Raw genomic sequence first — 16,565 nt, 5'->3', positions numbered from 1 at the left:
TGGGTTGTGGGGACGAAACCCACGGAAACACGGGAGAATGTGCAAACTCCACACAGATAGTGACCCAGAGCCGGTATCGAACCTGGGACCTCGGCGCTATGAGGCAGCAGTGCTAACCACTGTGCCGCCGTGCTGCCCCTGAAACTTCAGACTTACTACTATTTTGTCCAGTTTATGGGTCCCTTCCTTTGATCAAAAGGAATCTTTAACTTTCATGTAGCCACACTTGCATCACTTTTCCTGTTTGATATTTGTTTCTGAAAGGAATCTATATTTGATGTAAATATTTGAATTTAAAGTCGCTAAAATTCCCAAAAGATCATCGGCTGCTCTCCCCTTTGAGAGAGAGAGAGAGCTGACTGGTGGTGACTTAAACTGAGGGTCACCACACCTCAGTTGAGGGGCAATGTTGACAAGGCTGGGCCTTCATGGATAACCGAAGCCGCTCGGGGGATTGAAGCCACGCTGTTGGCATTGTGCCGCATCACGAACCGGCCGTCCAGCTAGCTGTGCTAACTTACCCCTTGGTCAATATGTAATAATTCCTTAAATATTAGCTACTGCCTATCTCGGAACATACCATTTAATGTAGTTTCTCAGTCCACCTCAGACAACGTACCTCTCACACCGATAGTTTCCTTCTGTGAGAAACACCCAGATAAATTAGACAAAAGAACCATGTAAACACCAATGCCATCTTCATGGCAACATGGCATGCTTTGGGGGTTTCCAAACAGAAATGAGAAATAATTATCTTCGAACTTCCAGACTCCTTTCACTCTGTGGTTCATGTGCAATTTGAAGCCAAAATCGCAACAAGGCCCAAAAAGCATCAGCCCACTGGAGGCAAATTAGTCAGACCGGTCAGTCCAGCAGAAAGAAAAGTTCCGACCATCCCCATTGTCCAACTGTCAGATGAACAAAATGGAGTCCTGGATGTAACTGAGAGCAGAAACAAAATTAGCAGAATCCAATCCCTGTAATCACTTGTGAACTTGTTGGTGTCTCCGCAGGTGTGATGAATCACAAAATCCCCTCCCACACTGAGAGCAGGTGAATGGTTTCTCCCCAGTGTGAACTCGCTGGTGTTTCTGCAGGTGGGATAACTGAGTAAATCCCTTCTCACACTGAGAGCAGGTGAATGGCTTCTCCCCAGTGTGAACTCGCTGGTGTCTCTGCAGAGTGTATGAATCACTGAATCTCTTCCCACACTGAGAGCAGGTGAACGGCTTTTCCCCAGCGTGAATTCGCTGACGTCTGTGCAGGTGGGATTGCAGAGTGAATCCGGTCCCACACTGAGAGCAGGTGAATGGATTCTCCCCAGTGTGAACCCGTTGGTGTGTCCACAGGCTGGATAACTGAGCAAATCTCTTCCTACATTGAGAGCAGGTGAATGGCTTCTCCCCAGTGTGAACTCGCTGGTGTTTCTGCAGATGGGATAACTGAGTGAATCCCTTCCCACACTGAGAGCAGGTGAATGGCTTTTCCCCAGTGTGAACTCGCTGGTGTCTCTGCAGAGTGGATGAATCACTGAACCCCTTCCCACACTGAGAGCAGGTGAACGGCTTTTCCCCAGTGTGAATTCGCTGATGTCTGTGCAGGTGGGATTGCAGAATGAATCCCGTCCCACATTGAAAGCAGGTGAATGGCCTCTCCCCGGTGTGACTGCGTCGATGAGCTTCCAGCACTGATGGTGCATTGTATCTCTTCTCACAATCCCCACATTTCCACAGTTTCTCCATGGTGCGCTTGCCCGAGTGTCTCTCCAGATTGGGCAAGCAGTTGAAGCCTTTACCACTCACATGTGGATGATTTCTCCCCGCTGTGAATGGTACGATGACTATTCAGGCTGTGAAACCGGTTAAAGCTCTTTCCACACTCTCACTCAGCTGCCTGTGTGTCGCAGTGCTTTCCAGTCACACTGATGTCTGAAATATTTTGAAGCAGACAAACATTTCTCCTTCCAGATTAGGAGGCTGTTTATAGTCACAAACCTAATAATCGAGTGACTCTGAGAGATCTGGACTTTTGGTTTGAGATGTCTGTCTGTAATCCCTCCTTTTCTAATATCCTGCAAGTAGAATTCACAACAGACATCACATTTAGTACAGGGCAGAAATTCAGAACAGACAATTTAATTTCTATGAAACATTCTTTCCTCTCGCGTTCCCCAAAAGCTGTAAATCTCCATCCCACACACTCTCCCTCCATTCTCATTCTGCTGTATCTAATATTTACCCTCCCAATTCTTCTTAAGGTGCTGATTCAGGCTGATCAATACATCCACACTGACCACTTCATCTCTCGGACTGAGAGGTTCATGAGAAATAGGAGCTGCAGCAGGTGAGGGCTTTTGTGAGGTGACAGGTGAGGGAATTCCCGTTGCTCCCGGCACAAGAAGTTCAAGATAGGGTGATCTCGGGTGTATGGGTCGGGGAGGGCAAGGTGTCGGAAATACACCAGGAGTTGAAAGAAGAGGGGGAAGCGCTGGCAGAAGAGTTGAAGGGTAAATGGGAGGAGGAGCTAGGGGAGGAGATCGAGGAAGGTCTGTGGGCTGATGCCCTAGGTAGGGTTAATTCCTCCTCCTCGTGTGCCAGGCTCAGCCTGATACAATTTAAGGTGGTCTACAGAGCGCACTTGACGGGGGCGAGGATGAGTAGGTTCTTTGGGGTAGAGGACAGATGTGGAAGGTGCTCATGGAGTCTGGCGAACCATGCCCATATGTTTTGGTCATGCCCGGCACTGGAGGGGCTCTGGAGAGGAGTGGCGGGAGCAATATCTCAGGTGGTGAAAGTCCGGGTCAAGCCAGGCTGGGGGCTAGCAATATTTGGAGTAGTGGACGAACCGGGAGTGCAGGAGGCGAAAGAGGACGGCATTCTGGCCTTTGCGTCCCTAGTAGCCCGGCGAAGGATCTTGCTAATGTGGAAGGAGGCGAAGCCTCCCAGCCCGGAGGCCTGGATAAATGATATGGCTGGGTTCATAAAGTTGGAGAGGATTAAGTTCGCCTTGAGAGGGTCTGCTAAGGGATTCTACAGGCGGTGGCAACCGTTCCTAGACTATCTCGCGGAGCGTTAAAGGAAGGTCGGTCAGCAGCAGCAGCAACCTTGGGGGGGGGGGGGGGGGAGACGTCTTGGGAGGGGGGGGGGAAAGGGGGGACTGCCAGGGAGGGTGGATGAGCAAGAGATAACATGAAGGGTTGGGGAAACTGGCACGTACGAATGAGGGCCAGTGTACAAAGCTGGGTAAATATATCATCTTGCCATGTATATAATCTTGCTCTGCGCGATTTCTCGGGGTTTTTTTTGTTACGTGGGGTGGGGGGGGGGTTATTGTTTGTAAGGGAGAAATATTGTGTTAAAAAACTTTAATAAATATATATTTTTTAAAAAAGAAATAGGAGCTGCAATCGGCTATTCATCCCTTCAGACCAGCTCAGCCATTCAATGAGATCATTGGCTGATCTACATAAGCACCATTTCCCCACAATGCCCTATATCCCTTGATATCTGTAATATCTAGAAACCTATCAATCTCTATCTTGCAAATCCTTAATGACTGAGGTTCCACACTCTTCTGGGGGAGAGAATTCTTAATTTTCCTGCCTATTCCCCAAAACCCTCGACTCCCTTGTCAATCAGAAATTGGTAGAACTCATCCTTGAAAATATTCAATTCCACTGATCCCAGTGGAAGAGAAATCCAGAGACAAACAACCCTCCGAGGAAAGAGATGATTGGAAATATATAATGTAGCTACAGTACAATATATGTATTTTTAAAAAATTAAATTCAGAGTACCCGATTAATTTTTTTCCAATCAAGGGCTAATTTAGCATGGTCAATTCACCTATCCTGCACATCTTTCTGGGTTTATGGGGGTGAGACCCACGCAGACGCAGGAGAATGTGCAAACTCCACATGGAAAGTGACCCGGGGCTGGGACCGAACCAGGGTCCCCAGTGCTAACCACTGCACCACCATGCTGCCCTCTACAGTACAATATTACACAACTAGAAATAATATTAAATGTACTTTATTACAGAACCATCAATATATCGAATCTGTATTATTTCACACTAGGCATATCTCTGTCCGATATTAATTTACTGACCCTTTAAATGTCAGCCATCTCCTGGGGAAACCAGCCCTTTAATTGTGAACATTGGGAAAGAGACCATCCTTTTAACCAGACAAATAAATGTATCAAGCTGAGGGAGCAAAGGATGTCAATGTCTTTAAGAGAGAGAGAGAGAGAGAGAGAGAGACCTGGGCCAAGCTTTGCAGAGTCTGCACCCTCCCTGGATTCACTTCCTTTCCCTTCAGTTGCTGCAAGTCACCAAGTAAAGGTCAGAATGAGAAAATAAATGAAAAGGGAGAGAAAATAAAGTGTGTTACTCACAGATGTTTGGAGACAGGAGACAGTTTCCGTCTGTGAAGCTCAATTTTCATTCATACAAATCCGGCGCACTGATTGACTGGAGAACCAGAGTCCTTCCGGTCCTCCAATTTTTCCCATTGGTCAACACTTCAGCAGGAAGATCAGGGTGTTGACTCTTCTCCGCACATGCGCAGCTGCCCCTCACTCTTGCACATGCGCAGTCCCGGGCCGCCTACCCACGCGGCGGATAGAGCCTTTCTCCAGTGCGGGGAATTGTGGGAGCCGCGGCCGCCATTACTCATGTGGAGCCCAGTCTCCAAACTCCTGGGACTGGGATCAAGAGTGGGGCAGCGGGAGGGAGCAGTGACCCAACCCTGACACAAAGTCACTGGATTTGTTTGTGACGTCTCCCTTTGCAGAACAGTTTGTTAACTTCAGGTGTAAAGATTTAGTCACCTGGGTGACATATTGGGGAGGGAATAGGTGTGAGTGAAACTGAACCCGAGAGTCAGCACCTTCAGGGGAGGAGAATTGGGGGAAAAGCAGGAGGAGGATAGTGGGATGAAGTAGTGTTACAACCAGTAGGGAGGAGGTAGAGATTGGGGACACAGATTTATTGTTTGAGACAAAGAGTGATTCTGCTGTTGTTGCTGTACCAAATCTTATTGATGCTGAAGGTTGGGGCTTATTTTTGCTGATGTTAGAGACGCCTGTAACTGAGATGGAGTTTAAAATTCTGGATTTAGGTCAAATGAACCAAATTTGAATTGCACACCCTGTGTCATGTCCTTCCTGTAGTTCAGTTGGGTCTGCTGATTGCTGGGTGATCAGTGTCTTTTTAAGAACTGCTGTTTGTGATCTCTCCACATTCATTCAGGGACTCTCAGCTGAAATTATTTTACAATAAAACAGTTCACTTTCAGCATCGCTCCCAAACAAATCCATTGGTGTGAAATCAACAATTCCAACCTGATTGAAATGACATAGAATGGACATCAAATAAACATGCCATCAGGTCCACCTGGTCTGTGATGGTTTTGATGCTCCACATATGTTTCCTCCCAGTCTTCTTCACCTTCACCGTCAGTCAGGGCTCAGCGGATAACACTCCTGCCTCTCAGTTCCAAAGGTTCTGGGTTCATTTCTCAATCAGGACTGGAGAACAAAACCACGGCTGCCCTCTAGTGCAGTGCTGAGGGAGTGCTGATCTTTTGGAGGTGCCATCTTTCAAATGATGTGTGAAACTGTGGTTCCATTTTCCTCCTTTGGTGAATATAAAATATCCCACATCATTCTTTTTGAAGAAGAGCAGGGGAGTTATCCCAGGTGTCCTGGTCAATATATATCCCTCAATAAACATCACTAAAACAGATCATTATTATCCTATTGCTGTTTGTTAACTGTCAATAGGTTGTAGGGAGACTACAAACAGATCCAGACAGGTTAGGTGAGTGGGCAACAATTTGCAGATGGAATAGAATGTGGGAAAATTTGAATGTGTTCACTTCGGCAAGAAGAATAGAGAAACACAATTCTATTTAAATTGAGAGAGATTTCAATACTCAGTATTACAGAGGGATGTGTGTGTCCTGGTACAGGAATCACAAAATGTTAATATGAAGGTACATTAAGTGATTAGGAAAACAACTGGAATATTAGTGTTTCCCACAAGGGGAATGAAAGTTACAGCTGTGCAGGGCCTTGGTGAGACCACATCTGGAATATTGTGCACTAATTCTTCACTTTGTTTGAAACACAAAGATATAATTGTGTTCGCAGCAGTTCAGAGAAGGTTCACTCGACTCATTCTCAGGATGAAGGGCTTCTCTTATGCAGAAAGGTGGAACATGTTAGGTCCTTAGTCACTAGAGTTCAGAGGAAGGAGAGTAATATTATAGAAACATTTACAATTCTGAGGTGATTTAATAGGGTGGAAATTAGGAAGATGTTTCCAAATATGAGAGAGACTAGAACTCGGGGATACAGTTTATCAATATGAGATCCATTATTCAGACGGAGATTGAGGAGAATGTTTTTCTCACAGAGGGTGTTTAGTCTGGAATTCTCTTCATCAGAGAGCAGTGGGGGCTGGGTCATTGAATATATTCAAGGCAGAGTTCGACAGATTATTGACAGAGGAGACAAGGGTTATGGGGGTGAGACAGGAAAGTCTCAGCCAGAGTAGCAATAATCTTATCGAATTGGGCAGCAGGTTCAAAGAGCTGAATGGCATTCTCCTGTTCCTGTGTTCCTATCTTGTTTTGCCTAAATTTGCTGCCACGTTTCCTACACAACAGTGACTACACCTCAGAAAGTACATCATTAGCTGGAAAGTGCATTGAGAAATCCAATGGCCCTGAAAGCTGTTATACAAGTCTAAAGCTACATTAGAGTATCTGACACTTAAAGGGAGATGCTATTGAATATATTTAATCACTGAGCGTATGTACAGTACAAATTGTTAATTACAAAAATGTGTTAATGAGTTGAAGTCTAACAGCCAATTATGATAAAGTGGCTGACTCCAACTATTCTCCATGGAATCACCACTCTTTTTAGTGACTACAATGTACTGACATCACCAAACCTAAACACGTAGAGCTTCCAGACTCATCGACCCCCAAACAGGCTGAATGTGCCCTGGTGCCCAAAGTGGGGAGTCACAGGAACAGCTAACAGAGGAGCCAAAGAGAAACCATTTGGGGAGCCAAAGAGAAACCATTTGGGTCCAGAACATTGTAAATATCCTTTTACTCTGGCTGTCTTTGAGCCTCAACTCATTTTCTGCTTTTTATAACCATGTTCAGTTTCATTAATAAACTTTTATCAGAAAACATATTTGATTTTTGTTGACTTTTCTTGATTAGACTGATGCACATTAAGGATAACAGGTAAGAGGGAGTGACAGACTCTTTAACAGAAAGTGAGCCACTCTAAGGCAGTGTTTTTCAAACGTTTTTACTGAGTACCCATTTTTGCCAACCGGTCGACCTTCGTGACCCACATCGGCCGAACTTTGCGAGCCACATCGGCTGACCTATGTGATCCTCACTGGCCAACCTTCGTGACCCACCATTTTCACTGACCTTTAATGTGACAGGTGAGTCTGCTTGCTCCTCACGATCTCACTTGCTTTGTTATTCAATGTTACATTCCTGACAATGACTTCAGCTGATGATTTAAGATCTCACTGCATCCATTGAAAAAAATAAAGAAATTTATCCTCAAACTCGCCATGTTTCGTCTTCAAACGTCTTTGAAGTTTTGAGGGTTTTAAACTTTCATTTCCCAGTGCTTCCCTGCATATAACACACTTTGAATCCTGACTTGCAGTGGTACAATGAATAACGCATCCCTCAAGTAATCATCTTTATGCTGCTTTGTTCCTGTTCGCAGCTTCTTCTTCATGGGTTGTTCACCAGAGGCCCTGGAACTCAAAATGGAGGAATCACTCTCGCGCGCCCAGAGCACGTGATGTCAGTGTGGCCTGCTGTCTGCCACCACTCCAGGCAGAAGACTCCAGCTATATAAAAAAAAATTCTGCCTCTGGGTCAGCGCACTGACACCAGGAGGCCGCGTTCTACCGCGCTGGGCTCCGGACCTGCACACTGCTGAGGGGGCACGCATGCGGGGAACAGCCGGCATTCTAAAAGCGGTTGCGCCGTTGAGCACCAATTTCCGTGATCCGGAACGCCCGCGGCACGACCTTCCCAATACCCTCCCAGGACCCACCCTCAAGTCGTGCCGCTCAATTTGAAAGTGACTGCTCCAAGGTAATTGACAAAGGAGCCAGTGGGGTAGATAAGATTTTATTTTTTGACACAGCGAGCTGTTCTGATCTGCCTGAAAGCTGATTCAGTAGTATCTTTCCAATGGGTAAATACTTGAAAGGTAAGAATTTGCAGGGCTGTGGGGAAAGAGCACAGCAGTTGGATGAATGGGAGAGTCCTTCCAAAGAGATAGCAGGGGCACGATGGGCCAAATGGTCTCCTCCTGCAGCCTGTGAATCTGAGCCTCCTGCTTTTGTGCAGGTTAAAAGGGACAGATTTCATTGCAGCCTCTTCCCTATGTATGTATTTAAAGAGCTGGGTTTATCTTTAGCTCCGAGTGACCGATATACCAATTGGTTGGAGGCCCATTTCCCAGTCAGTCCTCCAGCACCTTCCTGTCTCTCTATTAGTGCGACGTCCATGGCAGTTTCCCTACTGGGGCACAGGCCCTGTTAGTCTCAGCTAAATTCAGCCCCCAGCTCGGTCTCCTGCCTGTCATTGACACGAGCAATAGACACAGAAAGGTGCCCGAGGCTCAAATGGGAAGTCGAAACTTGTGGCTCTAAACCAAGACTTCAACATTTGTCAATCAAATCCATGTTATTTATACTGGGGTTTCTATTATTACAGTGCCACCCCTTTTCATGTCACATTGATGTACTTTAGGGAAAGTGGGTGAGAGGGGAGACAAAGGGTGGGAGTTTTAACGGGTAACTTTCCCTTTCTAACTTTGCATTGTCGATAGTGTCAGCCGTGGCTCAGTGGGCAGCTCTCTCACCTCTGAGTCAGAAGGTTGTTGGTTCAAATCCCAGTCCAGGGACCCGAGGACAAGAATCACATCCAACATTCCTAGTCCCAGCACTGAAGGAGTCTGCACAGCCCTCTTTCAAATAAGATATTAAACCGAGGCCCTGTCTGCCCCTCTCAGGTGGGTGTAAAAGTTCCCACAGTCACTATTTTGAAGAAGAGCAGGGGAGTTATCCCCGGTGTCCTGGCCAATATTTACCCCTCAATCAACATCACTAAAAACAGATCATCTGCTCATTATCATATTGCTGTGTGTGGGATCTTGCTGTGTGTAAATTGGCTGCTGTGTTTCCTACATTGCAACAGTGACTACACTTCAAAAGCACTTCTTTGGCTGTAAAGCACTTTGGGACATCCTGTGGTTGTGAAAGATGCTATAGAAATGCAAGTTGTTAAATTGAAGATTTCTGTTGTCTGAACCTGTTATCTGGAACTTTATTGATTTCAGCCACCCCCAACCTACCATTTCGTAAATTCACTTTGGTTCAGACAAGGCAATTAAGACAAAGATAGAATTTGCTTGATATTAAATTTAAAAGTTTATTCAAATAAACTTTAAGACATTGACTTTTACAACTTCATGTGGGTGATCAGTCTGTAGAAGCGTAACCCTCTCTGGCTCCTTCTTTGACAGTAATTCTTGTAGAATTCAGCCTCGGGAGTCTGGCTCCTTCTTTGACAGTAATTTCCTTGGAACTCGGCCTTGGGAATCTTCAGTACTTGGCCAGCAAGGAAGACCTTCAGAATCTCTACTTTTATCCACAAAGTGACCATTACCTCACGTCAGAGTTGGGCCTGTTGTAACATGGCCATTGGTCAATTTAGTCACTGGATTAATTTAATTGGATCCCTAATTACTGACACCACCTTCTCTCATTATCTCAGACAGGAATACAATAGAACTGTTTCATACTATCCCTTTATCTGATTCTATACAATCCCTTATTCATACAGTTTCAAATGTTGAGGCTAATCAGAGCTTGAAGGTCTCTCTTGCCAGTACATTTATCATGATTGCACATATCTTACATACACAGCAATTAAGCTTTACATTTTTACAGCAAATAAACCTGAGTCTCTTACTGTAACTACTGATTCATTTTTGATTATTTAATTGACACTCAATTAAGGCTCATTACTTAATCAGTCATCTGTTACTGACTGGTAGCTAATTAATACAGTAATCTTTAATTAATATATTTGGTTAATACAAGATACACAGGTTCAAAGAGACAGTCTTGTGGAAGACAATCTCTTTCTTTCTTACTAACTTTGATTGGATTGAACAATGAGTCTTAGACTTGAGCCAGACTTTGGCAGAATATGATACCCTGTAGCTTTACAAAATTCTGGAACAATTTGTTGTTTTAAACAATTTTGCCTTATTCATCAGTTTCGAGAAACAGTTTGGTTTATACAGAATGAATTTTTAAAATAAAGGTCCAGTCACGTTTCAGAGTTTAACATGGCTTCCTTAATCTTGTTACTTATAACAGAGAAGTTGGACGAGTGATTGATTTTTAAAAAGAAATATTATTAATGAGGCACACGCAGAATTTCCAACATTACAACAGTGACTGCACTTCAAAAGTATTTCAAAGACTGTAAAAAGTTTTAGGAGATTGTGTGGTCACGAAAGATGTTATAGAAATAGATATAGAATCCCTTGCGTGCAGAAGGAGGTCATTCAGCCCATCGAGTCAGCACCAACCCTTCAAAAGAGCACTCTACCCATATCCACTCACCCATAACCTAACCTGCACACCCCGGACACTGGGGGGCAATTTATCAGGGCCGATCCCCCTAACCCATACATTTTAGGACTGTGGGAGGAAACCCACACAGACATGGGGAGAATATACAAACCACACGCAGACAGTGACCAAGGTCAGAATGGAACATGGGCCCCTGGTGCTGTGAGGCAACAGTGCTAACTACTATGCCATTGTGCCACTGTAATAAATGTAATTTATTTTTAGAACTAGTTCCCAAACTTGGATATATCACACTCGGTCCACTCACGAAGATCACTCATAAAGATTGAGACTTGATTTTATGTAACAACCATGTCTTTCACTTCATTTCAAATACCCTGTGAAAATCCAAACACAATATCTCATGAAAGTATTTGATTTGAAACAGAATGACTTGTTGTGATTTGGGGTTCAACGGTAACTTTCAAAAGGAAACTGGATAGATTCTGCAGGAAAATAAACTTGCAGGGTGAAGGGACCAATTAGATTGTTCATTCAAAGAACTAGCATGGGAATGGTGGGCTTAATGGCCTCCTTCTTTGCCCTTTGATTCCTGTTTACATTTGAAGAAAATCTTCGACATGAACCAGAGTTTGGCAGTATTTGGGAAATACCTGAAATCCACTTCCTACGAGGGGGGTAGAAGCGGAGATGATGGAATGTTCCCCAAAGGAAATTGGATGGGCTTTTGAGGGAAATAAACTGACAGGGATACGGGAATAGAACAGGGCAATCATTTGATCAATATAAATCTACAAGTTGTGAATCTTTGGAATTCTCTACCCCAGAGGGCTTTGGGAGCTCAGTCATTGAGTGTGTTTAAAGCAGAGACTGACAGATTTCTAAATCCCAATAACACAAAGGGATATGGGGATAGTGTGGGGGAAAAGCATTGAAGTGGATGATCAGCAATGGTCGTATTGAATGGTGGAGCAGGCTCAATGGGCTGAATGGCCAACTCCTGCTCCTATGTTCCAATGATACAAAGATGCGAGAAACACCCAGATAAATTAGACAAAAGAACGATGTAATCACCATAGCCCATCTTCATGGCAACATGGCTGCTTTGGGAACTAAATAGCTTCCAACGTGCAAACACCTTTTCATTCTGTGCTCCTCGTCAAACTTGGAACCAGGTTAATCGCAACTAGCCTCAAAAATGGTCAGCCCACCGGAGGCAGCGGTGTTAGACCGGCCAGTCCAGCAGTAAGAAACCCTCCAATCATCACCATTCACCAGATGTCAGAATGAACAAAATGCAGTCCTGGATGTCAGTGAGAGCAGAAACAATAACAACGGAGCCAACATCTGTAATTTATTGTGAACTTGTTGGAGTCACAACACGTGTGATGAATCACAAACGTCCTCCCCACATTGACAGCAGATGAATGGTCTCTCCCCAGAATTAACTCGCTGGTGTCTCCGTAGTTGGGACGGATCATTGAATGTCTCCCCTGCTCAGAGCAGGTGAATGGCTTCTTCCAGGTGTGAACTCGCTAGGGTTCCCGCAGGGTGTATGGATATCTGAATCCCTACTCTCACTAAGAGCAGGTTAACGCCTTCTCCCCTGTGTGAACTCGCTGGTGTCTCTCCAGGTGGGATAACCGAGTGAATCCCTTCTCACATTGAGAGCAGGTGAACGGCTTCTCCCCAGTGTGAACTCGCTGGTGTATCCGCAGGCTCGATGAAGTAGTGAATCCCTTCCCGCACTGAGAGCAGGTGAACGGCCTCTCCCCAGTGTGAACTCGCTGGTGTGTCCGCAGGTCGGATGATTGAGTGAATCCCTTCCCACACTGATAGCAGGTGAACGGCCTCTCCCCAGTGTGAACTCGCTGATGTGTCCGCAGGTTGGATAACTGAGCGAATCCCTTCTCACACTGAGAGCAGGTGAATGGCCTCTCCCCAGTGTGAACCCGCTGATGTATCCGCAGGTTGGATAACTGAGTGAATCCCTTCTCACACTGAGAGCAGATGAACGGCCGCTCCCCAGTGTGAACTCGCTGGTGTGTCCGCAGTTCGGATGCTTGAGTGAATCCCTTCTCACACTGAGAGCAGGTGAACGGCCTCTCCCCAGTGTGAACTCGCTGATGTATCCGCAGGTTAGATAACTGAGCGAATCCCTTCTCACACCGAGAGCAGGTGAACGGCCTCTCCCCAGTGTGAACTCGCTGATGTATCCGCAGGTTGGATAACTGAGCAAATCCCTTCTCACACTGAGAGCAGATGAACGGCTTCTCCCCAGTGTGAAGTCGCTGGTGTGTCCGCAGGTCGGATGATTGAGTGAATCCCTTCTCACACACAGAGCAGGTGAACGGCCTCTCTCCAGTGTGAACTCGCTGGTGAATCTGCAGGCTCCTTAAAGTAGTGAATCCCTTCTCACACTCAGAGCAGATGAACGGCCTCTCTCCAGTGTGAACCCGCTTGTGTGTCCGCAGGTCGGATGATTGAATGAATCCCTTCCCACACACAGAGCAGGTGAACGGCCTCTCCCCAGTGTGAACTCGCTGGTGTTTCTGCAGGGCGGATAACTGAATGAACCCCTTCCCACACACAGAGCAGGTGAACGGCCTCTCCCCAGTGTGACTGCGCCGATGAGCTTCCAGTGCAGATGGAACCCTGAATCCCTTCCCACAGTCCCCACATTTCCACCGTTTCTCCAGGGTGGGGGTCTCCTCGTGTCTCTCCAGGTTTGTCGATCAGTTTGCCTCGTCCACACACAGAACACGTGTAACGTCTCTCCCACTGTGAATGGTGTGATGTTTTTTCAGGCTGCGTAACTGGTTAAAGTCTTTCCACAGTCAACGCTCTGGAACACTCTCACTCGGGTGTGTGTGTCTCGGTGCTTTTCCAGTCACACTGATGTTTTGAAGCCGACAGAAAAGACAAACATTTCTCCTTCTCGATTCAAAGTCCGGTGATACTCAGTTCCAAGGAATTGAGAGACTCAGTCAGATTGAGACGTGACGTTTGAGATTTCTGTCTGTAATTCCTCCTCTTCTAATATCCTGTAAAAACAATTTACAAAAGTTACTTTTCTTCCCCTCATTTTGGAGACGGTATCCTGAGGGTAACGACAGTCTGGCCGTGGGGTTAATCCTCCGGGTGCTCAGTCTTATTGAGGAATGTCCCCTTGGGTCTATTGTGGTGGTGATTCTTTTGTATTTTTGTTATTATGGGAGGGTTTATGTGTTGTTGACTTTATCCTACTCTGGTACAGACGGAGCTTTTATCTGTGAAAGGAGCAGTTTGGGGAGACTTTGGTGCCTCTGGTGTAAAGAGAGTTGAGGAGGGGGTAATGGCGCACGCCCGATTGTGGTGTGAAAATCTGTTCCTGTCTCTCTGTCGCCTAACTAATGGTGGCAGTTAATCTGCAAATTTTCTCAGGGAATGTACGGGGCATCCATCACCCTATCAGAAGGAAAAAGATCCTCTCCTTTCTTAAGGAGGAAGTTGACATAGCTTTATTACAGGAAACCCATCTGGATTATGAGGAACACTTTAAATTGAGGCGGGATTGGATGGGGGGATTTCACCTCCTTTTCATCCAGTAACAGACTTGTGGCGATGCTTATTATACACTATCCAAGCAGTCAGGGTAACTCTGCCGATTACAATGTGCATGTCAATTTCCTTTGTGCCGGTCCCCCCATCTCCCGTCCCTCCCCTCCGCCCCCTTCACTCGCCGTTTCTGAGTCCTTTCCTGGGCCCTTCACTGTACAATGGGAGTTATCTGTTATTTACAAGTGGACGGTGCCCTCCCTTCCCCCCCATTGATGGGCCTCCCCCCTTCCACCCCGCGCACTCCCCGTCCTGCTTTAAACCTTCCCTTGGGGGTTCCTCTTCTTGTGTTTTTGTTCTCTGCACTCTGGTCTCTGTGTCAGTTGGTTTCTGGCCTCTCCCTCCTTTTCCCAGTAGCCTCCACCCCCCTCCCCTTTTCCTGCCTGCTCCCTGTGATCCCGTTGGCCCCCGTACGCCCAACTCCCTCCCCAGTGTTCCATTGGCTGCTGGCTTCAAACAGGTCCTGGAACAAGTTGGTGAATGGCCTCCACACTTTGTGGGGACCATCCTCTGACCCTTGGACGGTGAGCTTGATCTTCTCCAGGTGGAGAAATTCCGATAGGTCTGTCAGCCAGTCTGCAGCCTTTAAATAGGCTGTGCAGAATTCGACAAGTCTGGGGCACACCCAGAACATGTGGGCATGGTTTGCCAGGACCCGCTGGCACCTTTCCCATTTGTCCTCCGTCTCCAGGAAGAACCTGCTCATTCGGGTTCTTGTCAGGTATGTTCTGTGCACAACATTCAGCTGCATGAAGCTTCGCCTTGCGTAGGAGAAGGTGGAGTTGGTCCCATTCAGTGCTTCGCTCCAGAGTCCCCACCCTATTTCCGTCCCTCCCTCTTCCTCCCATTTTTCCTGGGTTTGGTCGAGTAAGGAGCGCATCTTTATTAAGAGTTGACCGTACAGGTCCCCACAGTTTCCCTTCCCCAGACTGTCTGCTTCCAGTAACCCCTCTTGCATTGTACTTCTCAGGGTTTCTGGGTGTGCTGGGGTCTCCTTGTGGAGAATGTTTTTGACCTGGAGCTCATCCCCGTTTGGTAGGTCCAGTCTCTCAGTCAGCTCCACTAAGGTCGCGAGTCTATTTCCCGTGTAAAAGTCCCTAACCATCAGTGTGCCCTCGTCCTGTCTCCACCTCTTGAAGGTGGCGTCGAGAATGGCTGGTGCAAACCTATGGTTGCCGCAGATGGGGGCCATGATGGACACATCGGTCAGGCTGAAATGCTGCCACATCTGGTTCCAGGTTCTTAGGGTAGCTGCCACCACTGGACTGGTGCTGGCGGGGATGGGAGTGTTGCCGTGACGAGGGCCCGGAGGATCATTCCTGTACATGAGGACTCGTCCATCATCAACCATTCCATGTCTGGGTCCTTTACCCATCTCCTCACTCTTTCGGCCGTGGCTGCCCAGTGATAGTATTGCAAGTTCTGGAGGGGGGAGGCCTCCCATGTTTCTTCTCCGTTGTAGTACTGTTTTAGGGATTCCTGCCCTCCACACAAATGCCAGAATCACTTTATCTATTGAATGGAAAAAGGCCTTGGGGATGTAGATCGGTAAGGATCGAAACAGGAAGAGGAACCTGGGCAGTACGTTCATCTTGATCGTCTGCATGTTCCCCGCCAGGGAAAGCAGTCCATCCCATCTCTATGGGTCGGTTTTGACTTCCTCCGCCAGACTGGACAGCTTCCAGTTGTGGATCCGTGTCCACTCGTGAGAAATCTGGATCTCCAGGTAGCGGAATTTGTTTTGGGCTATTTTAACTGGGAGGCCCTCCACTCTGCCCCTCCCCCTCTCTGCCTCACCGGGAAATCTTTGTTTTTGCCCAGGTTGAGTTTGTAGCCCAAGGTGGAGGGGGGGGGGGACAGGACGGCTATGGTTGGGCAGCACGGAAGCACAGTGGTCAGCAATTTTGCTTCACAGCGCCAGGGTCCCAGGTTCGATTCCCGGTTTGGGTCACTGTCTGTGTGGAGTCTGCACGTTCTCCTATGTCTGCACGGGTTTCCTCCGGGAGCTCCGGTTTCCTCCCACAAGTCCCGAAAGGCATACTGGTCGGTAATTTGGACATTCTGAATTCTCCCTCAGTGTACCCGAACAGGCGCCGGAGTGTGGCGACTAGGGGATTTTCACAATAACTTCATTGCAGTGTTAATGTAAGCATACATGTGACAATAATAAAGATTATTATTATACCAGTCTGCCTCTGTTATCCTTTACCTGGGCTATTTCCCTCGTGGCTGCCTTCTTTCTCAGCTGGTGAACCAGCAGGCGGCTAGCCCTCTCCGTGCTCATAAAAGGTCCCCCGTGC

The 16,565-nt window shown here is 46.8% G+C and overlaps 1 protein-coding gene across 1 annotated transcript; it reads right to left on the bottom strand.

Moving 5' to 3' along the window:
• Window positions 1-983: 983 nt before the first annotated feature.
• LOC140418018 (uncharacterized) lies at window positions 984-4,529 on the bottom strand. The gene is made up of 2 exons (XM_072501449.1): window positions 4,398-4,529; window positions 984-2,071 (listed from the first exon to the last, which is right to left on the bottom strand). Exon 2 carries the CDS (start codon window positions 1,740-1,742, stop codon window positions 984-986), a length of 759 nt encoding a protein of 252 aa, XP_072357550.1. The 5' UTR covers window positions 1,743-2,071; window positions 4,398-4,529.
• Window positions 4,530-16,565: the final 12,036 nt, after the last annotated feature.

The sequence above is a fragment of the Scyliorhinus torazame genome, chromosome 5 (genome assembly GCF_047496885.1).
Source record: "Scyliorhinus torazame isolate Kashiwa2021f chromosome 5, sScyTor2.1, whole genome shotgun sequence".
NCBI classification, from domain to species: domain Eukaryota; kingdom Metazoa; phylum Chordata; class Chondrichthyes; order Carcharhiniformes; family Scyliorhinidae; genus Scyliorhinus; species Scyliorhinus torazame.
The sequence above is the reverse complement of the archived record's forward strand: the minus strand, read 5'-3'. Positions and strand labels throughout refer to the sequence as shown.

What these genes read in the sequence shown, in the direction of transcription:
- LOC140418018 (XM_072501449.1), bottom strand. Translation starts at nt 1,742, where the DNA reads ATGGAGAAACTGTGGAAATGTGGGGATTGTGAGAAGAGATACAATGCA.